The sequence below is a fragment of the Diprion similis genome, chromosome 12 (assembly GCF_021155765.1).
Source record: "Diprion similis isolate iyDipSimi1 chromosome 12, iyDipSimi1.1, whole genome shotgun sequence".
Taxonomy (NCBI): Eukaryota; Metazoa; Arthropoda; class Insecta; order Hymenoptera; family Diprionidae; genus Diprion; species Diprion similis.
Genome location: NC_060116.1, coordinates 16,200,815 through 16,227,798, shown reverse-complemented (window position 1 = coordinate 16,227,798; position 26,984 = coordinate 16,200,815). Strand labels below are relative to the sequence as shown.

The window sequence follows — 26,984 nt, the reverse complement described above, 5'->3', positions numbered from 1 at the left end:
ATTATCAGAGAGTTCCGCATTCATCTCGGGACGGTCGACCTTCTCCTTCTCCTTCTTCATCTTCTTCTTCTCCTCGTATCTCGAAGGCAGCGCCTACAGTATTTCCTCTTCCCTTTCATCCTCATTTCCGTTTGCTTCGATGAAGGCACCCTAAGATGAAGCAAACCTTAAGGAATAACAAGGGTCGCCCCGCCCAGCTTGCCTTATCGCAAAGGACTAGGCTTGACGCGTGTCGGAATTGTCGGAATTATCAGATCATGACTCGGCCAACGCGAAGGCTTCTTCTTCGAAACTTTGCAAAGTTGGGTGAACTACCGTTGGATCTTGCCTTGTACAGTGCCTTTCATCTAGTCGTCCCTTAGTCGCGGAGCGACAACGATATTCACGGAAGTTACGATAATTCATTGTCATCGTCACAGGCTCTAGACTCGATTGCAATTCGTAGGAACTGCTGGGAAGGGAGAAACCGTGAAGGAAACCTTTTTATCGAGGTCGGAACTCTCGTGTTTTTAACTTAACCATCACATCGTATGGTGGAAAATGTAGAACGAAACTTCAGTGCCTAGCTGTGTTTCAAATAACCATGAGCTAGTTTGCACTGTACAGCTATACGGCGCCGGTTTTGCATTCGAGAAGCTCTTGGAGAGAGAGTCAAGCTAGTGAAGTCCATTGAAAGGAACATGAATGATTTAAAAACGCCAAACAAAGTCTCCTTTAGTCGATATTTCCACTTTATACTTCCCTCTTTCATCCATCGTCGAAAAAGAATGAACTATAGATATGAACCAGCCATCGCTGGAAGCGCATCACCGGTAGTAGTTCAAAGACCGTCTCTCTTCTTCCTCTCCAACATTTATGAGCTTCCCGACTTATTCGCTATAGGTTATAAGCCACGTTAAAATGGCGGCACAGCCATTGCCATCGTCCATTGCATCTAGAATTATAAACCACGAGGATTTCATCGGGAAATAAATCTTTTATACCCTGTCTCATGATCTTGGATCCAACTCTCAAGATCCACGCTTGTGTCCTCCAGTGAGTAAGTCTAAATAGATCATCGATTTCATCGACCAGAGAAAGTATGAAGGTTCGTAGGTACGTATCTATGAAAAAGTTCATTCGGTATAAGTTGGTCGGAGGAAATACTATTTGCACAGGTAGACAAGTTTAAGTTCCTTCCGTTCGTTGCTGCTGCAGAGGGATCTCGTCGCATTTCAGGGTTTATGTGCGGGTTTGTAAGTTTGAGGGTGAAGCCGAGTTCATCCATCCAGCTTAACACGGCTCAATTTCCCACCAAAATACCGCATAAACTCTGCTACCACGCATCGTTTCCTTCCCGTTCCTCGTTCCTCGTTTCTCGTTTCTTTTTTCTTTTTTCTTTTTAACTTCACGATCGTCTCGCAAGCTCCTTCGCTCTTTTCTCTGATATTGGTTTCTCCTTGTCTTAACTTCGGCTCGGTGAGTCCCTCTTCATCCATCACGTTCTGGTTATAATCCGGCATGCTGTTGCTGGTCCGCGTTATTATTGCCACGGTCTTACAGATGGATATATAGACGTGGTACTCTTGGGTTATAACTACACCTTGGACTACTCCCCAGAGGTTACTAAACTTGCCCGTAATTTCCTCTCCTGCATCTTCGCTACCTCTATTCTAGAGACCTCAACGATACAACTGCTGCAGTTCCAATATGGAAAAATTGGAGAACGATTTTCACGTCTTATATCGTCGGTTCTTCCTTATATTATGAGTATATTTATTATCTAAACGTTTTGACAACAACACCGTTCCGTTTCTCGAGTCAAGTATAAATGTGCTGTTTGAGAGTGAAAGGATACTTTGTCCAATCTACGGATGACGTTGATTAGGTACCAAAGTGAAATGCAAGAATAAATTACGGCAGAAGAAACGCGGTGCAATTTATTTAATCAATTGATATATAATCAATGATCTCGAGGACGGAGGAAATCAATGAATTGTGAAGAAAGTGAGAAGCTAGAGTTGAGTTTGTTGTTATGTACAACAGCGTGATTTCATTTTTCACTTTCATATTCACTCTCGTCTGGTTGTAATTATCAAGTATATCACCGCGGGCCGTTTTAGCCGAGTCTCTGTTAAATTGTAATTAATGTAGTTGGGAATAATTTCACTTTTTCCGAGACAGGACGTATAGACTGGAGGTCGTATAATAACGCCAACGAACCCATGATTATCACATACACAAATCTACATCCGCACGTGACGTTATATACTTTTGCATAACTTAACACGCATTGAATCACAATTTTGTGGCAAATTAAAACTTGTCATTTAAGTGAATTATAATTAAACCACCTGTGAGGTAGAAGAACGACTTCCCAGCGGGTAATAAATATCATGGCACAGTTTCTGTTTTACCGCAGGGACTTTTCGATCCGTTATAATTCGTAGGTGTGTATACATTGCCGTTTTTTTTTTCTGCGCTCTAAATGAAAGCGACAACCAGATGATTTTCAACACTGTTCTCAAAATTAAGCCTATTCGAAGATAAGCAGAGAAAGAGAATCAGTGAAATAAAAATCTGGTCCTTATCTTCACTTTCAATAGAATTGCGATATTCATTTATACACTAGATAAATCGTATGCCTGAAATTACGTTACTTCATGACCTGATTCAACCCGGAATTACATTAATTACTGCCTGCAGGCTTTTGCAAATGTCACAATTAAATTGTCGCACTCAGTGATGAATTGATACAGACCTTTTACCGCAAACGAATATAAGAAACTATAACGGTTCGAATGTGTTTGAAGATTAAAGATGGATGTGCGGACTTTGGATCGTGAAAATCATCAATGATATAAGGCTACACGAAAGCGTGTAGATCTCGAAAATAAATCCAAGGTATAATAGGCAAAGAATTCGAACCGCTGATTGTTATCAGTTGCCGATTAGACAGTGCAGGTAGGCAAGCATGATGCGAGATTCCGCGAAAAGACGTTGAAGGATCGGCTGTCGGAAGAGTTTAAATTCAGCTTTTGATAAATGCAACCCCGTTTAAGGTTAGATCGTGATTAAAGGTAACGAAGGCTGCACATGCACGACGTCATAAATCATATCGGATCAAACATTGTAATGGAACACAATCATGTTTCATGAATAATCGCGCTCATCGCACAGGTAAAAAGTATGTATATATATTAGGGTGGCGCAAAAAAACCGACTGTTTTTTTTTTTTTTGAGTCTCGTGTGACAAAATGTTAGTTTTTGATGTTTTAAGAGCCCACTCCAAAGGACAGTTCAAACAAAATTTTTAAAAGGTCGCTTCACATTTTTTAAAACGTCAGAAATCGTCAAAAATCGATTTTTTTTCTCGTTACGGTATAATTTTACAGACAAAAAAAATAAGTTTCCGAAAGTTTCAGTTCAAAATTTGAATTTTGAAAGGTAGCTCATAATTTTTTTTCAATTTTTTGGCGCATTTCTTTAGATCTTTTCGAGCAACCTTTTAATATTCGTATTAAAATTTCATAAATTTTTTTTCTTTAATTTAGTAAGAAAGAATCGATAACAATACACCACGACGTGAATTAAAAATCAAACAAAATACTGAAAATATAATTTTTTTAATTGAATTTTTTGACATTTTTCAAAATTTGGAGCGACCTCTTAAAATTTTTTTTTTGAGCTGTCCTTTGGAGTGGGCTCTTAAAACATCTAAAACTAACATTTTGTCACACGAGACTCGAAAAAAAAAAAAAAATAATCGGTTTTTTTGCGCCACCCTAATATATATACATAATAAATATTTTCCACACGTTTAATTTTCATTATTTTCCCGACTCTTGTTTTTTCCTCTCCAGAATCTTTTTACAGAAAAAGAAAAAAGAAAACCTGGCCGCTCGCACGGAAGGAAAGAGAAGAATGTCGGTAATCCAAGAACCGTGGATTTTTCATCATCCACCAGGTTTTCTCCTCAAATAGATCAGAACCAATAAAACTCTGGATTGATTACTTCGGTTCGATTGGTTTACTCCCTGGTTCGCGAAGCGTCGCAATGCCGATTCGACGATTCGACGCTGAGTCCCCTTGGAGACCGAAGCGGTTGTGAAAATCCACTAGAAACCCCCATCCCCGCCCCCTCGCCCCTTCCTTACGTAACTTTTTCCCAAGCCTCCTCCAAACTCTCCATTCTTCCAGAATCTTTACCACGAATACATTTTTCCCCTCCTCTCGATCGTCTCCGAGAGATCACCGAAGGCTAGGAGATATGACGTATAGATATAAGGGTTCTATAGATACCGAGGTGTACCCACGTCTCTCGTCCTCGTTTTTCTTCCTCCTTAGAACTCGTCGTTACACAAAAAAGAAAAAAAAGAAAAGAAAAGAACATTGATTTCCAGAGATCACAAGACGATTCTGGGCATGGAAAATCAGTCGTCTGCTTTCTTCCTCCCCCCGAGAGTGTTATTTTATTTATTTATTTATTTTTTTTTTTTTCTTCTTCGGTTTAATTCTTTTGAATGCAATCATCGTCGGTGTCTTTCAATTAACGTTCACCGAATTGCAGTGTAATAAATAACATGTCGCGTGAAATAAAAAATTTTCTCCAAAATTATTTCCCACATACTATGTATATAGAAATATCTGTAACATACCTGTACAATTATACACGTGAAACTAATTCGGGAATTCGAGAATGATGAAAATAGCCCGCATGAATGGCAATTCGGTCATTTCAATTAGAGAGAAATGCCGAGCGTGGCCGACGAATTTCATTCCCAAGCGGGTCGGTCGGTGTTACATAATACACGTACATACAGCTATAGCTATACCTACAGGAATCCATACATCAAGTCTGGCTTTTTTGTTTCGTCATATGATCGTTCCTCCATCATTCATTACATTAATATATTATACACATATACATATTCATACGTATATATTATGTATATATGCATATAATGTATAATTTCACAATGCGCAGAGAATTAAAAGTTGGAGAAATCAAACTCCATGCAGAGTAATACGTACAACAATTCTAGAAAGCAGTAATTCTCTATTCAGGGCGTTCGGCAGGAGTCTTTGTCCCTTCCTGACCGTCGAGAAAAAAATCAATCCCGTAGGAGCGGCAGCAGCAGCAGCACTCGTGTAATCATTACTTAATCTATACATATATATGAACACTGCGTACACATCCTGTGTCGATAGGTCGATGAAATTTAGCAGCGGAAGCTTTATCGTGGGAAGGGAGACCAGTAAGTAGAAGGTGGTCGAAGGTGGTTACCTAATACGCAACAGTGTATATTGTATATACATATAATGCATACGTAATAGATATATGTATACAAGGCAATAAACGAATAACATCTACCTACTTCAGTAGTAGATGAGACAAAGGATCGAAGGATTAGAGAAAGAGTCAGAGGATTGGAAAGAAGGATACTGCAGGACATCGTGTCTGATAACGCGAATAATGACATACGTCGCACACACGGTATTATAATGAGACTGCAATCGACGAGGAACAGAGAACTCGGATAAGTATACAGAGAGGAGCGTGCGAGACACGAAGATATAATTCAATGACCTCAATTGTTCGTCGCGAAAGATGAGAGTGAATTTGAGATGGAAAAGAAAAACTAAAGTGGATGTAAGACAAACCTTAAAGTAATTAATCAGCCTGGACACTTATTTTGGTAAGTTTCATCGACTGCATCAGCGTTTCAATGCTACAGTGTAAAGTATCAAAGTCCCTATAAATCAATATCTCAATACATCTAAATTCATAATTTCATAATTCATAAATTCAAAATTCACAATTACTTTGTTTAATTAATTGCAGAATGAATGATTTGCTTGTAGAACAATTTTCACAGAATTATACAAAGTTTCATATATATCAGTATCAAAAAAATTGATAATTTTTTTTTTTAATGGTATACTGAAAATATTGTTCAAGATGACGAAAAAGAAATACCATCAAAATTTCAGATTTTAATATTGATATTTAGAGGTGCCTCATCGCGATTTTCTACTTTGCATAAGAATAACATGGCAAAAATGGTTCTTGCTCCTTGCGATTTTTATAACTAGATAACGATGCGTCGTACAGAAAATTCATAAACATGTTTTTGTAGGAAATTGAACGTTCTACGAAAAAGGTCTCTTGTCATTTTAAGATAAGTCTACTCCTTCAAAAGTTATTTGAGGTCAAACATCAGCAAAGGACCTCAAATAACTTTTGAAGGAGTAGATTTATCGTAAAATGACAACATACCTTTTTTGTAGAACGTTCAATTTCCTACAAAAACATGTTTATGAATTTTCTGTACGACGCGTCGTTATCTAGTTATAAAAATCGCAAGGAGCAAGAACCATTTTTGCCATGTTATTCTTATGGAAAGTAGAAAATCGCGATGAGGCACCTCTAAATATCAATATTAAAATCTGAAATTTTTAGGGTATTTCTTTTTCGTCATGTTGAACAACATTTTCAGTATACCATTAAAAAAAAGAAATAGTCAATTTTTTTGATACAGTCTAGTATAGATAGATAGATATTTTATTATGTCCATAGCAATATTGGACAATTACATGCAGACAGCAAATTAATTTATTTATGAATTTTTTATTTCTTCTTTTTATTATAAATACCAACAAACTTCCGAAATTTTTTTTTTCAAATCCAACGCGTAGCATAAAGTACATACATACCTATACCTATACCTACGTGAAGCAGTGAGAAAGGATCATTCGATAAAAGCGTAGAGGAGCGGATGTTAATGAAAGCTTCGGTGAATTGAAAGCCCCCGATTCAGCGGTCGACTCTCGTAATTGGACTGTGTAGTTTGTAGATAGATAATCAAAGTGGGGTAAGAGTTCAATTGCACGGGTGATAGAAAGAGGCGCCTTGCATAAAACTCGACACTCGACTCTGAATGTACTATATATTAAGTATACGTTATATACCTATATTACGCGTGCGAATGCTGTTTCAACAAGCGGCTTTAGGCTGGCCATGAGCCAGACCTCGAACTCGCGTTCTCGCATTGCCGGTTTCAGGTTAGCAGGAAAAAAATAATGATAATATGCAATTCGAATTTCAAACTACGAATTCAGATTCGTGATTAACGAAAAATATGTGACTTCTTTTTATTTTCTAACGCCATAATGGATACACCATTACAAATATTGGAAGTCTGACCTTCGATGCTTTACCATTGACCGCAAAAACCTCCGCCTACTAATTTTGACCGAAATTTGAATATTTTTAGATATTCTTGTTTCCACCATGTTGGATTGGAAATTTGGGAATTCGTAAGCTTGATCTCAGATTTGTGATCAGTCCTTCGAGTATAAACAATTTTCATAAGAATTCAAATGTTTTTAGTTTCTTCTTTTCAGCATATCGACTACAACAAATCAAAATTTTGAGAATCCAGCTTTATATTTGTGATTAGCGACTCGAGACACCTATTGGTATGAATTTTCATTCAAATCCATTGATCCGTTCTCAAGATATAATAATTTTTATTTTATTTTTAGAGTTTTGTTATTCAAATAATTGAAAAAGTACTGAACCGATCAGTGCGAGAATCTAATCGTTTCTAAGTTTATAAAACCCGCGTCAATTAAGCCGAAATCATTTTTCCAATGCGTAGAATATACCATACATGCAACGTAAGTGTAACATACATGTGATTTATGTACGCACGAGTTTCGCGTGGGTATAATAAATTCGTGATAATTGAAAAAGATGAAAAAGAAAATTTGAAAAAAAAAAGAAAGAGATTTGTAATTAACTTTTTGTCCATCATCGCGGTTGACTCGTTTCAATTCAACGAGAGACGAGGCCGAAAAGGGGTAGATTATACGCCTACAAAAGAAGGGAAAATAAATTTGGAATCAGTACCAGCCATACATTGATACGTGAATGGATAGGAGTGGGTAGAACTTGGACCGGATATTTGAAATTCGCGTTTATTTCGCAAATGGAAACAGATATCGCGAAAGGCCGATCTCTTTTCCATAATATGTACAAACGCCCGTGATCCGCGGCATCATATAGCCACACGGCGCTAAAAGAGTATGACGTAACATTATTTTGAGCTCAGTGTATCTCTTTCGCTCTTCTGCGTTAAACGGTATAATTATTTAATACCTAAATACGATGACGTTATAATGTCCGCCCTTTTTTATTTTTCTTAATTTGAGCTGCGCTAAACAAATTATACAAAATTTTTTGTTTAAAATGTTCACGATAAATCTTTTATACACGGATATATATACATATATATATATATATATTAGGGTGGCGCAAGAGAACCGACTATTTTTTTTTTTTTGAGTCTCGTGTGACAAAATGTTAGTTTTTGATGTTTTAAGAGCCCACTCCAAAGGACATCTCAAGAAAAAATTTTTAAGAGGTCGCTCCAAATTTTTTAAAATGTCAAAAATCGTCAAAAAATTAAATTAAAAAAATTATATTTTCAGTATTTTGTTTGATTTTTAATTCATGTCGTGGTGTATTGTTATCGATTCTTTCTTACTAAATTAAAGAAAAAAAATTTATGAAATTTTAATATGAATATTAAAAGGTCGTTCGAAAAGATCTAAAGAAATGCACCAAAAAATTGAAAAAAAATTATGAGCGACCTTTAAGAATTCAAATTTTGAACTGAAACTTTCGGAAACTTCTTTTCTTTTTTGTCTATAAAATTATAACGTAACGAGAAAAGAGATTAAAAAAAAAAAAAATTGATTTTGACGATTTCTGACGTTTTAAAAAATGTAGAGCGACCTCTTAAAAATTTTTTTTTTGAACTGTCCTTTGGAGCGGACTCTTAAAACATCAAAAACTAACATTTTGTCACGAAACTCGGAAAAAAAATAAATAAAAATAGTCGGTTTTATATATTTATTTCTTATAGATAAAACGAAGAGACTGTTTTTTGTCCTAGCCCAAATACATGATAAATCAAAATTCTTACGTGAGAAATAATTGCAAGAAATAATAATCATACGTCGATGTGGCGAGTGAGTGTGTATCGACTCGAAGGCTGCAGCCGGCACAGTCGCGTCCTTAAACTTGACTAACATTCTCTGGGAATATGATATCGAGTAACTCCATCACGGTGCAGAGCCTCGGAATTAGTTCCCTAATTATTATTTCCCTTAATTAACGTCGTCGTCGCTCCCCCCCCCCCCCCCCCTGGGTATCCCCGCACAGGAATTGCTGCACTACTCTCGAGGTCCTCGAGTCTCATAAAGTATATCAAAACTACACTCGCACATTTGCCGCAACGTGTAAATTAGCTCAATTCCACGTGTATACGTAAGTACAGTTTGAAAATGAAATTATGTTCTGTTTTGCTTTCTTTTTTTTTTTTAACTCAATTCAACTCGCCAGAAAAGATCGAGTCAGTGAGACTAGCTTCTGCAGTGTAAAAAGCGTCGCTAAAACTTCACTTCCTGCTTCTACCTCTGACCCCGAATCAACGACAATCGTATGTGGTGTATGTGTGTTGTATATAGGTAGATGTGTACACTGTATACAATATACATGTGTAGCCATGCGGTGTAGACACTGTATGCGGTACCCACCCATCCAATCCCATACCGAGTAGAGAATAAGTTCGAGGCAAGAGAAATCCTTGAAATTCCATTACCTGCTGCGGAGGAGAACTGCAGAATGCCCCAAGGAAAAGGAGGATGAAGAGTGAATATATATTCGATGAATTTTTTTTTGTGTTAAAAAATGAAATCATCGGTATTTTTAAGGATTCAACGCAACTTGAATACATGCACGATGGCTAATATAATATATGTATATACCTGAATGTAGTGCAGCTTAGCATATTTTTATCACGCCGTTTAGGAGGATTGATTCTCCCACTTGAAGCAGTAAACATAAAATATAAAACATCGTCATAGTAGGTACAGCAGAGCTTTTCATATTATATCCGCGACAACGACGCGCGACGTTGCGGGTTTCAAGAGAATAAGGAACATAATACCGTCGTGAAAAATTTATCACCCCTTGAACAAATCCTCGCGTAAGTTTCGCTATTTGTTCCGTTTTCGTTTTCTTTATTTATTTATTTATTGATTTATTTTTGTTACGTTTTTCCTTACGTCGGTTATTACAGAACTAGAATTCCGTTACATATCTTGTATATATATATACAACGCGAAAGTCTGCGCCGTTTTCTAATTGTTATAATCGAATCGTCAAGTCCACGAACAACGAGAACAACGACGACGTTTCTCCCGACTCTAACGCAATAAAGTAACAAAATTTAAATCAAATTAACGTTTAACTTTCAAATTATATTATATATACAACTCGATTCGATACAATTTGATTTTCAATTATTCGTAAATCTAATGCGTATAATCTAATCCTCAAAGAACAACACCTTAGGCGCAAAAACCTTGCGAAAAATTCACTCAACGATTTAGAAACGACCACTTAGCGAAGACGAAAAGACAAATTTTAAGTTACTTGTACTTGACGACTAATTTTAGAAAATTAACTAAGACTTTATTTATCCCTCAAGATATTTTTGTAAAAAGACCCACCAAGGTCGACCCTTCGACCAATTTTCGTTCGCAATATCGTATCTAACAACCGCGCGGAATGCGTATACAAAATTACATGCATATATGTATATATAATAAATATATATATACACAAAACGAACCGCGAAGAGTTAGCCATACGCTCGCAGACATTTTCAGGCATAAGGCTGATAAATTTTAATGTGCAAAAATTGTATGACAAATGCAAGAAATAACGTCGATGGTAGACGCATTACACGCGCAAGGCTCGAGTATACTAGAGAATATTGAGAAAAAAGATTCTCCATACGAGACTGCATCTCGTATGCAGAGAATTCCAAAAGTGAAAGAGACTGAAATGCGTCGTTGAAAAGAATCGGACAGTCGAGAGATAGGAGGAGAAGATATATAACAACATACGTACAGTCTGAAGGTGTACAGTGTATGTAAGTCTTGTGGTATATGTATATACATATATGTACGGAGAAAGGAGAGAAGCTATTGAGTAATAAATTTCAGTTTCATTGCCGACGAGAGAGGAAGAGAGAAAAAAGACAATTCCTTCGAAACCGAATCCCATGGAATACTGCCGAGCTATAAGCCGAATAGAAAAGGAAACAAGACTGCATTCGCTTCGACAAGATAAGACTTCCTATAAGACTAAATCCGAAGTCGTCGTATAATTTCTTGCTTTTTTTTTTTTTTGTTTTTGTAAACAAGTCCGGATACAAAATTAACACCGTAAATATATAATCCTTATTGAGAAAATTACGTAGGTATTATGAAAACGATCGTGCATGTATATGTATAGGTATAATTTAACGTTCTTATACAGCAAGAAAGAAATTCCTGACACCATGTTGAAGGTAGGCTTGTTTACTTTAAAAGTGGAAAAAACGACAACGAAATAGTGGGATTCGGAGGTAAGAAATTCTTTCAAGGTGAAAGAACTCGTGTGTGTATATATATATATATATATATATATATATATATATGATACGTATATCGCAACCGATCTCCGATGCACCGCGTGAACTGCAGCAGGTTTTAAGATAAAGAGGCTTAAAAAGATCGCGTTGCACAATTCTCGCCTCGGGCGTTACGCCATGATTCAAGATGTTTTTTCTCTCGCAACCGATTACCATTTTCGGTTTCTTGTTTTCTCGTGTTCTTTTTATTTCTCTCTGTGACATCGTCGGGAATTCAGTCGATTTAAGCATCCCGCAGGAATTCCGTCAATTACGTATCTATGTTATAAGAAAATTAATTACATGGCAATCTAGAAGAGCTGAATTTTTGAAAAGAAAATATTATTTTAATAGGTGAGAAAAAAAAAATAGTAATTCGAAATTATTTCAATGATTATAAATCTGCGGTTACTATGTAATTATTTCGGGTTATTTAAATGCAAACTTATTGCTTTACAGAAATAACTTATGCGCAGTTAATAATTAGTTCTTGAAAACACAGAATAATTGAGTGAGAACTTGCTAAGCCTAAACAGAACGAAAGTTGTGTGACAAACTTTTTGAATGAATAAACTTCCTTACATCGCAAAACTCGTCGCAAACACCCAAAAGTAATATATTGTATTACACATATACAGCTATATTAAAGTGTCGATCAAAACAACCTTTTTTCTTTCTAAGGATTTCAATTACGCACGGTATACACATTTGTACATATATAATGCAGCATGATACACAATTATATAAAATATATATAACGATCAGTTTCATACTTGTGATTCGTTTTCAAAAGAAACCAAAAACTTGATTATAACTTAGGCGGTGCTTTTGTCCCAACACCCGCAGCGAAGAAAATGATTAAAGGTGAACGACCTTGATCGACTTTAAATCTTTGTCCACATCGAACTCGCATTGTTTGTTAAAATTGTTGAATTTCCTTTGAATTCAGCGAATAACCGTTAAACACCTACCTTGTAAACAAAATCCGACACAATGTGTAAAGGTCAACGGAATGGGTCGTAGAGAAAAAAAACCGGCGTTGGTTCCGGTGTCGAGAATCGAGTTCAATGCCGGGACTCCGATTTCACGCAATTTGGCAGGGCGCAAAAAACGAGTTCAGTTTGGCAAAAACCCGCGCGAACTGAGGCCGTCACATTACTTACCCTGATAAAAAAACGTACGCAAGCATCGCGAACGCAGAAAACTCGCGACAACGAATTGAGATGAAAACGGAAACCGAGAATTTTAACTTTTCGACGATCACCTTAGACGCCGAGTCACGTGACCGCGTGCGGTGACAGCTGACAGTCAGTTTGTACACAAGCTACGCTCGTCTTTTTTTTCTCTCACTCTTCTAACGGGTCAATTTGAAAATCGAAGAGGCTTGTTCCGCGGAGAAAATAAAAGACGATAGACATGTAGCCATCGCGGAAGAAAACAAAGGAGCGCTCGAGAGAAAATAAGGCTAAGTCTAATCAATGCGAGGATGAATATTTTTTTTTTCTGCGCCAGAATCTCCGGCCGCAAAGCGCAAGGGGAATACGAAATCACAGGCGCTTCTATCGAGGCCGAAAAAAACGTTTGATCGACAAAACTAAGCCGACGTCCGAGGGTTGGAGGGCGGAAATCGGGTGACATGCTGCGGGTGTTTGAGGTTAAGCATCGCCGCCTCGCTCACCTCGTGCGCTTTGGGGTGTTGGTGGCTGCATTGACGGTGCTCGAACATCATCCCACTCACTGAGTCCACAACGAGCACTAGAAACACAACAAACAACGCGGCGCGGTGCATCTTCAACCGCACTCTGACCGTCATTACACCTGATCCTCGCACTCGGGACGCATGACACATACTAACGCAGACCGACCGAGTCGCCCCCCGTCACACGGACGTCATAGCAGTCGAATGGAGCGTCGCGGCGCTCGACAAACCGACGCCGAAAACTCGCGCCACTTCGCGGACTCGCGGCCAACTTCGCGGAGCACTGGCGGTGGTGGCGCCCTCTGTTAGGTATCGACTTTTTCGAACTAACTTAGGACATGTCTCAGTCGGTAATGCAGATCGATGATTAAGAGTAGGTAATGCAGAGCAATTTCGACGCAGCAAAGTGCCACAGTTCAGGATTGAGACTGAACAAATGATTTTTTAAATAAAATAGGGCAAGAACCTGGTTATATATATATATATATATATCCAAGGCATAAATCGCTACTGCGAAGTTCGATTCTTTGGCCTGATGCGGTGTAATCAACGGATTCGTTAAACTTTTAATGTTATATTGACGATGCAGACCCTTTTGTAAATATTTTTCAGATTGTTCTTCTGAATGGAATATAGTGCTATATCCTGTGAACTCGAAAATTCGGGGATACAAAAAATGCAAGCGTTTGCTAACGTTGCGACCAATTAAATGCCGGCGATTTCTGATTGAAGAAGATACTTGTTCTCTGGTTTTTTGACCCACACACACACATACACGCACTTGCTGATGGGATCGTTATTCCTCTTTTTGAACTGCAAATACTTGTATTACCTACTTCTCGATATTCTAGTAATTTTGCTATGAAGACTGAAAATTACAATTTTTCAAACACCGCCGCGGAGCGAGTAATATTGACGATTTCAAATTTTACGTCACATCGAACATAAAACAATTAAAATCACAGCGTCTTTATTTTTCACTCTTATCATAACTCTGATATCATTGAAATAAAAATAAACAAGTTATAGAAAATATGTCATTCCGTTCAGTTACCAAAAGTCATATTTCGAGCTGAAATGTTGCCTTTTTTTCTTTGAATATAAATCAAACATATTACCTTTGAAATTGAATGGGCATCAAGCATACGATCATCAATCAAACCAAATGTCACATGTATGACCTGAAATGTCACCACGTTGACACGTCGGAATAAGAGAAAGATTTATTGATTTGACAGAGTGACCTGGACTTCGGTGAATTTCGTCACCTGAAAGTATTCCCGCAAATAAAAATGGTGAAGAGCTATTTTTATTATATAGAAATTTGAATCCATATCGATTATTATCTGTGAAACAGTACCATGGAATGAAATCTACACTTTTGATGCTAATTACTCGCGGCTTGTAAATAAAAACATCTAGATATAATTGGAAATGCGTGTATAAATTGAAATTAAAAATTTCTACAGTCATTTTATTGTTACAAACTTAGCCTTGCTACTCAAGAAGCTGCAGCTCACTCCAAGAATTTATTCAGCGAATTGAATGTTTTTGTGGCTTTAGAATGGGCATGTTCTTACTTTAGATAATTCACATCATTCTAGAAATCCTTGGTTTAGACTTTGCACAGCTCTGCGAACCAGGACTTGCTATGACCGCATCTCGCGTTTACGCAGTGAGGACATCGTGTCAGGAACTTGGGGTTAATTGGTTGATTAGACTTCAGGTGCGAGGCGACGATGTCTGTCAGGGCATCGATGAATATCGGATGATCGTTGGGCGCGGCTGCTCGACGAATAGTCTCTATTCCGAGCTGAAATTAATAAAAAATGAATGGATTGGCATTAACGTATTCCCAGCATTCAGATTCGCTATCGAATGCATCTCTGATCAAGGAACTCTTCGATGTTTGCCATTGATTTAATTATTATATAATTCTCAATTGGGGGCAAATATACATTTGGAAACCAACATGGCAAAATTAGGACAATGTATAGTGGTAGTTAGGGTATGAGTCTTGTTACCTCCTTAGCCAAATCGTGACAGTACTCGATGTCCATTTCATGAAGTGTCTCTATGTGTTCATTGACGAAGGCGATCGGCACTAAGATGAAGTGTTTTCTCCCTTGTTTGACGTAACCCTTCAAAGCGTCGTCGGTGAACGGTGCCAACCACGGTAGAGGACCGACCTAAGATACAGTGTCTGCACGTTTTAGAGACTGCTGGAATTTTCATATAATAAAATTAAAGTCCTCACCTTTGATTGCCAAACTAAACTGTACGGATTAGAGTGTTTCAGCTCCTGCATAACCATTTGAACAGTAGCCCCCACTTCCGAAGGGTAAGCGTCTCCTCGGTTGACCGCCTGAAACAATGAACATTACCATTTATCATCATGAATTGCCTTCCCAACAACAATATGCATTTGAACCTACGAACTTTGAGAGGAAGTGAGTGAGCAGAAAAAAGTATGAGTACGTCCTTCCTCACGTCGCTCGGGAATTGAACCAACTGTTCCTTGACTCTTTCAGCGACAGTTTTAATTAGGAGTGGATGCAAAGCCCATCTATCGATTATACTCCATTTCATGTTGGCAGGTACTTTCCTAAAGACGATATGCAATTAGGATTCTTGGCTACAGAATCGTAGAATAGTCATAAATGGATTTGTACGTGCAGAAAACTATACCGCTTACCTATTTTTATAATAATCGTAGATCGAATTGAAACTAGATCCGGAAGTGGCGCAGCTGTATTGCGGATACTGCGAAAATATGACAGTGCGCTCGATGCCATCCCTAGCAAAAATTCACATCGTTTCATTACGAGCTATTAAAATATTTTGTTTCAAATTCCTTACTCTTCAATTTGTTTTAGAGTATCGTCGACCAGTGGATTGACATATCGAAAGCCAACATAATGTTTGTGCGGCGCAGTTTCGGGCGAAACTGTATCTAGCTGCTTGCACAGCAGTTCTCCTTGGATGTTGGTCCATTTGAGAATAGGAGATCCACCGCCGATCTCGTTGTACTTTTTTTGCACTTCAGGGGTTCGTCGTTTGGCAATCCACGGGCCAAGCTGGCTATAAAAATGTATAACGGCTAGTTGAATAACGTGACAAATGAGTGTCGAACCTAAGGCAGCCTACCTTTGAACTGGCAACTGTATCATGTCTCTGTCAGTCATAATACGTAACAAATAGTCATGAACTTGATCTGTAGTTTGTGGTCCGCCCATGTTGAGCATCAGAATACCTGTCTTTGCCTTTGGATTCGCGTGCTCTCTTGGCTGAGCTGCGACTGACATCAGACGAACAGTCGAAACCGGTACAGCGACACATTTCCTTCCTGGAAAAATGGAATTACTGAATTATTGTATGAATATCGTAATCAAATTGAGGAATAAGAGTTGCTGCAAAACAAAAAAAATCTAATTAAATTTACCAACTAGAAAACAAAATCCAAAGTGTGTTGGAAATATTCAATGCCGATTTTTTCTTAGAATTGAATATAAATTATCGATACTCATACCGTATGCTTACCAAAATTAAGCATGCTTGAAAAGCTGGCTAATCCGGTACTCATGACTTGAATAATAACTGGAGCATAAATCTGGGTAACAATATCGGCTCCAAGCAGAATTAGTAATTAAAAAATCACTTCACGGTTTATTTATTGTTATTATAGGACCGGGAATGACAAGCCAGTTTTTTCAGACCGATTATGGCACCGGTTTGTTATGCGTAAATGCCGTCACACGCGTAAACGTAACGGGGCTCAGTTGTTGAAACCGACGGCGAGATAAATCAGCAGAGTATCGACACACACGCACAGAAGCACTTTTCTCAATACCGAAAATATCAGCAGGTAGGTAAAAAGAGGCTGCTTTTCACCCACACCCTAACCTAATAATAACCTAACTCAAACTCACGGTACCGACAATCAGATTGGGTTAGGTTTTCGCATAAATGGCATTTCACACACCACGCACACACGATGTAAGAAGATAAGGTGTGTTCTTTTGGCGGACCTGTTTTAGATCTGTTCTGCGCCGTCCATATGAAAGCCATCTTGAAAATATGAGAAAAACATCTCAAATACGATTGGTTGGAAATTCAAAATGGCCTTCACATGGGTCGTAGCTTGTACAGAACACGTGACTAGTTCTTAGAGATGGTTGCGCAGGAAACAGGAACACACTTGATATCTGCTTACATCATGCCACAATGCCACTGATATACAACAAATTATCAGTATTATTACTGCATCATGTATACACACGGCACACACACCCTAACCTAATAACAACCTAACGCAAACTTGTCGTGCTGACACTCCGATTAGGTTAGGTTTGCTCTCAAACGGTGCACACTGTGCATGCACATGTCTCATTGTCAGCAGTGCCGCGTGACTTCGCGTAATTCAAAATACATACTGCAGTCAAGTGAGTCGAAGTAATATATCTACTTCACGAAATAATTCGTTTCAGGAGGGTTCAGATTATGGCGGAAGTCGAGCAAGAGCTGGATTCCTCTGAACTTGGGACCCAGGATTAGTGAGTTGTGCTTAATATTTGACGTTGGCATAACCTGTAATACATACTCAAATACATAACCTGTAAATACCGTTTTCGCAGCTGGGATAAGACCTATTCGCTGGAAATAAACAACTTTAAGCACCACGGTGACGTTGGGGAAGTTTGGTTCGGAGAGGACAGTGCTCTGAGAATAGTCAGGTAACTAAGCGTTCATGTAATTCGTACCTTCTCTTCGATTGCTCGTCATTTCCAAGCTTTGCAATTTTCTCCAGGTGGCTAAGTTCCAAGCCTGAGCTGGTCGCCAGTGGCGACAGAATAATTGACCTCGGCTGTGGCAACGGGATGATGCTGGTCGAGCTGCACGACGAGGGGTTCATTAATTTGACAGGAGTCGATTACTCGCAGAATGCAATCGACCTCGCTTCTCAAGTCCTGAGGGATAAGGGCCTTTCGCACATAACGCTGCAGACCTTCGATATACTGGAGAATGACGTGGCGAGTCTTGGATCGAGCTTCAGGGTTGCTCACGATAAAGGAACTTACGACGCAGTTAGCTTGAATCCCAATAATCCCAAGGAGAAGAGGGAAAAGTATATAAAAAATGTCAAGGAAATGCTCGAGCCTCAAGGTATTTTAATCATCACTTCGTGCAACTGGACCGAAGATGAGCTAGTTAACCATTTCAAGACCTGTAAGTGTTGTTCACCGTGCCAGAATCACAATGTAAAGCTTGTAAGCATATTTTATTAAGTTTCTACTTTTGATTGTTCCAGATTTCGAGCTACTTCACAGCATTCCTACACCGTCGTTCCGATTCGCTGGACAAACCGGAAACTTGATCAGTTCTTTAGTGTTTACAAAAAGGTGACCGAATTTATTGTTGAGAAAAATTGTAACGTTTTCATAACCGTTAATAAGTTCCTGGAAAGAGCAGAGTACAGATAAATATTCACAGCTCATAGATTATATAATTTAAGAATTGTTCTTTTTCCATCCAACGCATGTTCTGATCTGATTTATCAACCACAAATCTGTTTGTACAAACCAATAAAGGATCTATTTCTTACAGTATTCTTGACAAGTTTCTATCAACTATTGAAAACCAATTGAAATTCTTATTTAAGGTATTATTTTTATTCAGGTTTTAATTGTGCGCGAAACATGAGTCAATCTTAAAACGATATGTATAACAAATTAAGAAATCGTTATATCGTGCTTGTTTGTCGTGATGCGTGGTATATACGTATACATACTCTGTAGTATAATATAATTGTACACATACAAACTTTACAAAATACGCTATCAACTTATGGGTATCGTACAGTAAGTGTACATTTAATACGCTGGTATAATGTATTCATGTATATTTTAGATTACAGATATATTTTAGAATATTTGTAAAGTATAAGTAGGTTCTCGTATTTGACTAGTGCAGCCAATTATTTTCATACAGTACTCAATATATAAGGCATTCTTGGCGTATATGCGGCAGAATAGTTAGTTGCAATTTTATTATAATTCTCTTGGTAAATATTCATTGCTCGCAATTATAATATTCAAAGATGAGGCTTTAAAACCGTGTGATTATTTAGATATTATAGGCACGCATTTAACATTTTACATCATTAATTGAACGATTTGAATTTCAAACCGAAGGCACACCTGCATTTTTGTTTTCGTTTTTTATAATCACCTATTAGTTTATTCGTTTATCTCTTGATTACGTATAATTAGCTATTCTTTGAAATATACTTTTTTTTTGTCACTCGCTTGTACACTCTGTGCTTACAATCATAATTTTTGATTTACTGTGTATCGACGTATACAGCATCATTCAAGATCATTTTAATCAAAAAAATATAATCCAGAAGCCGCGGAAATTCATTGAAGTTTTTAAAGAAGGGTTTCAAAGCATTCCTATAAATTGAGCAGATTCATTATCGTAATTTATTGTTGCATAATTTGATTGTATACCGAAAATTGATGCTAATCATACTCGCAGAAGTTTAGATCGAATGTAGAGATAAAAATATAGGTGTGTGATAATTATTATAGAAGCACATTTGTTCGTACGCATGTCTGTAAATCACAAACGACAAATGATGATTAATCTTTTGATACTTATCAATTACAGACGTTTGGTAAAGACCACGCAAATGTCACAATAACTGTCACCTGCAAATTATCACATGACTCATCGATCTCCATGTATTGGCGTTCATAGATCAATTATAAGGTTTCTACAGAATAGGCACTATTGCATACATGTATAGGATATATTCGCGAAATATCTGCGATGAATAGAATATTTTCAAAAAATGTCAAGTCTGTGCCACGTTATTATTATTATACATATAATCATTGAGTTATATCTACAATATAGTTATATGTATGTAAGGTAAATGATAGCTGAGTACAAAATGATGATTAAATACATACAGTTAATATATAATCAATCGGCGAAATTCTACCACCGTTAGTAAAAAATATCGAGCTGAATAACTTCGTTTGAAATGGGGAATTTTTTTTTTTTTACCCATCATAAAATCCATAATTAGAATCGATACAGATATAAATAATCGCGAGATTACTGATTGTAATTACTGATCTAAATTTTACATCAAAGGAATACTGGTTGAGAGTAAATTCCTTATTGATTGTTGCCAGTTATTTTTAACTGACCGTGGTTCGAATGTCTCCGATATTTGTCACCCACACGACGCAGTTTTCTTCAGTGCACACGTCTCTGTATAGAGAATTCGCGTATATTCGCCGTTAATGACTTCGCTGCGGTTAATTACAGGAAAATCGATTTCCCCGAAAGAGTAACCGCAGCTAGGATCGTTGCGAGGGAAATTCTGAGGACCGGTGAACTCCCTGTAATTTTCCATAAAAAATGGCGTGAGTAAATTACGTCGAAAAATTGGAAGGAAATGGAAGGAAGTAAAATTCGTTTCCATGCACCTTTTAATTTGCAATAATTAGAGAAACAACGTGCAGTTTCAAAACTAAAACTGAAATCCTTGCCAAACTAATTTATACACTTTGTTAACGTAATTAATTGTGCGACAAAAAAAAAACGATCTGATTAATAATTACCGCTACACAAACGCTGGGCGCTTTCGACGTAGCCGAGCTTGCAAAGGCAGCGTTTTTCTGGCATCGTGCTGTTTCCTTGGGAGCAGTGAGCACCCTTAATGCACTCCGAATCCTCGTTGCACGGGGTTCTTGCCACTGGAAAAATATTTTTTATCTTTGAACTTCTCAATTTAATTGGAGAAAAAAAAAACAGGTAAACGAAACGCGTATTTTTTTCTACTCTGCCTACAATCAATAGAGGCAAGAATTAATTAGGCATAAGCACGCGAATAACTTGCCTCAAGTTCTTATTATGCACAGCGAAAATTGTGTGTTATATACAATGTATAAAACTACATTTATGCTGAAGAACAATAGTGGCGCGTCTTAATCGCGAATTTGTAACTCATTCGGCACGATCGATTCTACAATCGCCCAATAATTATTGGGATTGGCATATTTCATATTTCTAAAATAAATCACCAGTTTATTAGTAGCTTGTAGCATACGGGATTTATTAAACGAAATTTCATACACGATATATATATAAAAAATATCTCTGCCACGAGTGAATTTTTTAGGAAATTTGCTTTAAAGTCATAAATATAATTCCTATAATACAAATGATTTATCACCAATTATTAGCCTTTGTACCTTGAACCATCGCGAATTATTATTACTAACTTCAGTCAATGCGAATGCAAATTACTTGGAAAAAATGACGTTGTAAAAAAATATCACCGTAATTTTTATACCGATTCCGTTTACCGTCTTGCAATAATCATTATCAAAGAAATAGCAGTACTGTTTTCAAACCGCGATAACGTTTATACCGCTACGTCAACTTTTAGTTCGCGTTTAAACTGCGCACAATAGTTTAACTTTATGACTGTTAAGTAGTGACGTCAAAGTTTGAAATTGTTTGTAAACAATTTTAGAACCTAAATTGGAATTGACTGACTAAATTTTGCAAAAATCATTCTATATAACATATTCATCACGAATAATCGTTGATCGATCAATTCCAGATGAAAATTCAATTTTTCCAAAACTACGATTCTCGCGATTACCTTCATCTTGGCCTGTTCTCACTGCAATTTTTATGCTTCAAGAGAGAAAATCTTACGCTTTAATACGTTGGTACAGGCGCCGTTGATTGGGGCTGAATAATCTGCGCAAAGACAGCGAGTGTGTCCATCCCGCTGATCCGAAAGGCAACTTGTGTTCTGGATCGCCACGCAATCGGACTCGAGCTTGCAGAGGCGTGATTTTCCAACTGAAACAAAAAAGACATCATTGATTTCGATAAAGCGTTTCGAGTTTATTAAAAGGTGAAAACTGGAAAAAAAGTCTATAAATACGAATCTCAAAACTCGTCTGCGAATATTTGCACTGCTCGGAGATTGCGAAAAATCTTTGAAGGACGTTTCAAAAGATTGATAGAATTTTGAAAATTAAAAACTTATCTCTTAGTTCTCCGCAGAGTAATACTTAACCTTGTTTAAATTTAGTTGCAATATACAATGGGAACTTGGAAATAAAAGCTGACCCCATTTTATTGCTTGTATCTGATTGATTATATCTTGGAAAAAGTTTTTAACAAATGTCTGTGACCGAGCATTAACGAGAGGTCGGTTGCAGTGCGATTGGGTCAGTCGTATTTTTTTTTTTATTTATTACTTTTTACGCCAAGCAGACACGCTCGGTTTGAAACCATTTTGACCCACATAAATAGTACATTTTGTCGTGGAGGTATAGAATTAACTGATTCGCGGCAAGTCTAGCCACGCTAGTTTGGCACAGTACGTACCTTTCTTGTTGTTATAATTATTATTTGAGAACTTGCCGTATCACATAGTCCGACTTTGGAGAACGGGGTGTACCTATAGTCTCCCCTCAAGTTTCTACAAAATTCATAAACGTATCATTAGAGCGGGAAACGTTCGACTTCCGCTGCAGGAAAAACCTGCTTTTATTATTCCTGATGGCGAAATGATTATTCAAATGCGAAATTCTTTCAAAGTCCGGTGAAAAAGATTCACTCGATATACGTGGAAGGATTGAGGCTCATCGAATGAAGAACCGAATTCAATTTTCAATTTTCAATTTCTAGCAAGCGAAAATCTAATCGGAAGCTCGTTTTGGCGGCATAAATAATTAATTATCACGCCGTCCTCGTCGGGCAATTAATTAAAAATATCTGCTACCGCATAACTCTTGGGCTTAAAACAATTATGTATCCCAGTCTCGTTATGCTGTTTCATATTCGCAACTTCGTGAAACGCCTAGCGTGAGCTCAAATTATTATACACCAGACCTGCGTAATACGTCGGGAAAAAGGATAAGGTCGCATAAGGTATGAGGTATGGTATAACGCTTGTGTATTATACGATCTGACGATAATCACGATGGTGTTCTGAATTTATTTTTTATTCTTTGTTCTTTTCTACTTCGATTGAAATGTCTCCAACGTTGCGGTTTCACTGCTGCGTCTTCTCCATGTGTGTGTGTATAATTTTTCTATAACGCTTTTAGATTTCACTACCAAATCGAATTTGACTTATTGTTAATGTTCGATATTTTTCGCTGTTATACTTATCAAGAGCTTGAAAATAGATTTATTGGTCCGAAAAATTGCTCGCGCTCAGATTCGCTTAGTATTAATTATAATTTGATAAGGTTTTGCAAAATTGTTAATATTTTTCGTCAACATCACGGTCAAAAGCACCGACAATTTTTGTAAACTACGAGTTTCAAGAGTCAAATATCGCAGTAATAAGTAAAAAGTTAAATTCCCGTCAGTATAGCGATGTTTCGATAAAATACGTTATTTTCGTTTTACACAAAATTTACAATCACCGACTATTCCAGAAGCGAGTAACGAGCATTTCATCATTCTTGTTCAAATTAATGCATCGAATTCGCATCGAAAAAATTAGAAATTGTAATTTTCCAGTGTAAATCAAACTAAATAACCAAGAATTTTGATTGTCAGTCGATTAATTTCAAATCTTTCCACTGAAAGGACAAACAAATTTAAATGAAATTTCGAATTGCAGGAAGGACTAGACCCAACCTTATTCCATGCGGCTGACCGAACGCGAAGTTTTCTACTTGCAGCTCAGCAGTCGGCAAACAGCACCGATCGCGGTTTATACCGATGACTTCGTCCGAGTTTTTTAAGTTCTCGGATTTGCGTGCCAATTAGTAGTGAGCAGCCTGCATCGTCGACGTGAAAAATCATTAGCTTCAGCTTACAGAAAGTTAAAGCGAAGAGGAACGAGTCGTTTATGCTCGACTGTCACGCCAACCACGAGCTTAAGTTATCGGGCCCCAAAACTCTCCAAGTCGACCCCGATTTTATAGATTCCAAAGTAACCTGCTCGACTCAAGCCTGCAGGTAACTATTCGTGTCGCGTCACTTCCTTTTCCACCTTTCTGCATACCTCCTGTATAACTATACACCGATTTGAAGCTTACTTGAAAATAAAAATTTCCTTCACCATCGATTCGATCCTTGCCTTTTCGAATCAATTTCGAAGAATAGAATGGAAACGAAAACTTGACTTTTTTCGTTTTATTTTATTTATTTGTGTTTTTTTTTCTTTGTTCCATTTCATTGCATCCCATCAACTTAACGTGGATCAAAAAATGTGATTGAAAAATTTTTAACGATTAAAAACGACTTGGACTATACGCCGTGTCCCACTTGCGTTGAAAGCTCTGCCGACTCTGCAGCCAATCAGCTAAAGTCTATTTATAACCGCAGAAAACAAGTGTCATTGAAATCAGTCTGCCAGAGAGTTGCAGATTACTTGATTATCAAATGAAAAATTATATTCACGATAATTCACTCGTTAAGTAGGTTGTTTATTTTGAAATTCAGGACACGCTTGGCTAGCGTTCCAACGTAATAATATATACACATAATATATAGAACACACCCTTGCATGCTTGTCAGGTAATTTTTTTAAGTGCAGAAAAATGTTGCTGCGTTATGCATGTTGCCTTTACATTCTCAAGGGAATGAGACACACTTTTTCGTAATGATATTCTCATTATTATTATTATCATCACCATCATAACTGTAATTATTGTTGTTATTATTATTATTATTATCATTATTATCGCAACACGCGAGATTTTTGAACCGGAAGGTCGCCCGCCGAGAATATAAGCTCACTCAGTGTGATGAGGTGAAAAAAAATAATTAAGTTCCTGTCACATTTATTTATTTACATACGTACGTGTGTATATATGTATATAGTTATATACTCGCTTAGGTATACGTTACTCTCACATTTTACTGAACCTCAGCTGCTATGTGTTATCTATTATCGTGTAACTCTATTTTACAGTAATTTCCGTTCTACATAATTAGCATGGAAATTTGAGAAAAATTCATATGTGACAGAGTCACTAATCGATCAAGTCAGTCGCCGGCGCTTTTCATAAGGGAAATTAATATCAGCTGCTAGTTTATTTATATTCGAGCAAGTTGTGATCGATGGTATTTCATGTAGATGCTGATTTATTTTGAAAATTTTTTTTTTCGAAAATCTTTCACTCGATCTTTTCTGCCAATTTGAAAATAAAAAGAATACATTTGTGTAGAAATTTTCCACCATTGGCATGCACGAAAATGAATTTTAAATCAATGTTGAAGGGAACATAATTATTGTTCAAATTTATCTGTTTTCGATAAAAATTGTTTGTTAAACAGCGAAAGTATGTAGTTCTGTAACTCATAGGCGACACATTTGAGTGACCACTTAATGGGGTTTCTATTGAAGTTATCGTAAAAAATCACATCAGAGTAATGGAAGGTGGAAGTGAAACCGTCAAAGTCAAATCTCGATGTAAGAATAAATTCTAGCAAAGAATCTTACCTGGTGTAGGCTGTGGTGGTGGATTTTGATTCTGGTTCTGAGGATTGGTTTTGCCAAAAGTAGTGAGAGCATCTACGGTCGGAGTCATGATGAGGCCCAGAATCGGCAGGAGAATTAAAATCTGGATCGGCGTTGTGTCCCTCATGACGTGGGTTCTGTTTCAGTATAAATACACGCTCGACTCGCTGACCGGTTGAGAAACAGAACGAAAGAAAAATCCAGTCGAACGTCACGCTGGATTAAAAAAGTTTAGAAATGACCAGAAAAATAAAAACACCACCACAAAAATAAAATAAGACAGGAACCGGAAACACTTTTTGTTTATAAAAATTCCGTTCCAACTAATAACACGGCTTTGTGCTTCAACTAATGCCAAAATTGCGGGACTGCAGAGGATCTTAAACGCGAGCTATTAAAAATCCAAAAATATATTCAAGCAAACTACGGAGAACCTTCCTCGTTCCTCGCGGGTTGACCTCGGCAATTTCTCGACTGCGTGACGCCAAGAAGCCGTCCCACCTTATATGCCCTTCAGTCACCCCCTCCACTTGCTCAGGAGCTTCACCCCACCATGCACCTGAATCGCAACCCCGAAACATGGCCAAGGCACCTCTGCCCCCCCTGCCTCCCCATTTCCCTTACTTTCGATTACTGCAAGGAGGATCTGGTCGAAACGGAAGCCGCTAAGCCACCCTTCCACCCTTTTTCCCTAAACGACGAGTAGTCACAATGTAGGACTAGAAGGCGAGCCAACGACCCGAGGGATCTGATTTCCGGCGGAAACTCTTGCCGATACAATTCTCTGCGTACCGGTACGATTTCGTGGAGATTCCATTCTTCCTTCTTGCGAAGAAGAACGTTGCAGGACGACGGGAAAGACGAGGATAATGGCAGAAGGGTCAACGAACGTTTTGTCATGGTCGGAAATCACGTTTCGTTCGTACGACATGTGTAATTCAATTTTATCCGATCGTGGAAAAAGAAGTTGACTGGCGTTTGAAAAATTTGTGAAGCATCATGATCGAGGTACCTTCAGTCGTGATTCGATCATTTGGAACGAACTGCTGTTTTCTGATTATATGGGACATTTCAAGCGACAAATCACATCAAGAGAGAGGAGCTTGTATCGATTTTGAATTCTTATAGGTGTACAATTAACAATAAGGCTTTCGCTGAGACTGAATTCTCTTTATTTGACGGCGATTAGAGAAAGGTGAGCAAAGAATATCGACCGCTATCTACATGTATAATAAAAGTGCTGTGCTCGATTTTT

At 37.6% G+C, this 26,984-nt stretch overlaps 4 protein-coding genes across 5 annotated transcripts in view; 1 reads left to right on the top strand and 3 right to left on the bottom strand.

The window, feature by feature from the left end:
• The window catches only part of LOC124413074 (leishmanolysin-like peptidase), a 207,340-nt gene extending 193,923 nt beyond the window's left edge, over positions 1-13,417 (bottom strand). The window contains exon 1 of one of the 2 annotated variants that reach the window (XM_046893406.1): positions 13,189-13,417. In XM_046893406.1, the coding sequence (XP_046749362.1) occupies positions 13,189-13,359 (171 nt within the window). In that variant the 5' untranslated portion in view covers positions 13,360-13,417. The remainder of the gene's footprint in view (positions 1-13,188) is intronic. The other variant, XM_046893408.1, reaches the window with a different exon arrangement.
• A 1,235-nt stretch (positions 13,418-14,652) lies between these two features.
• LOC124413171 (ferrochelatase, mitochondrial) lies at positions 14,653-17,248 on the bottom strand. Its single transcript, XM_046893565.1, has 8 exons — positions 16,750-17,248; positions 16,357-16,555; positions 16,069-16,290; positions 15,905-16,006; positions 15,649-15,814; positions 15,467-15,574; positions 15,234-15,398; positions 14,653-15,022 (listed from the first exon to the last, which is right to left on the bottom strand). The coding sequence occupies exons 1-8, from the start codon at positions 16,790-16,792 to the stop codon at positions 14,825-14,827; spliced, it is 1,203 nt and encodes a 400-aa protein (XP_046749521.1). The 5' UTR covers positions 16,793-17,248; the 3' UTR covers positions 14,653-14,824.
• Positions 17,249-17,639: 391 nt separating this feature from the next.
• LOC124413069 (EEF1A lysine methyltransferase 2) lies at positions 17,640-19,445 on the top strand. Its single transcript, XM_046893401.1, has 4 exons — positions 17,640-17,762; positions 17,844-17,942; positions 18,017-18,435; positions 18,518-19,445. Exons 1-4 carry the CDS (start codon positions 17,710-17,712, stop codon positions 18,610-18,612), a joined length of 666 nt encoding a protein of 221 aa, XP_046749357.1. The 5' UTR covers positions 17,640-17,709; the 3' UTR covers positions 18,613-19,445.
• Positions 19,446-20,331: 886 nt separating this feature from the next.
• On the bottom strand, positions 20,332-25,939 carry LOC124413070. The gene is made up of 4 exons (XM_046893402.1): positions 25,712-25,939; positions 21,949-22,098; positions 20,844-20,978; positions 20,332-20,621 (listed from the first exon to the last, which is right to left on the bottom strand). The coding sequence occupies exons 1-4, from the start codon at positions 25,854-25,856 to the stop codon at positions 20,542-20,544; spliced, it is 510 nt and encodes a 169-aa protein (XP_046749358.1). The 5' UTR covers positions 25,857-25,939; the 3' UTR covers positions 20,332-20,541.
• Between the last annotated feature and the right edge of the window lie 1,045 nt (positions 25,940-26,984).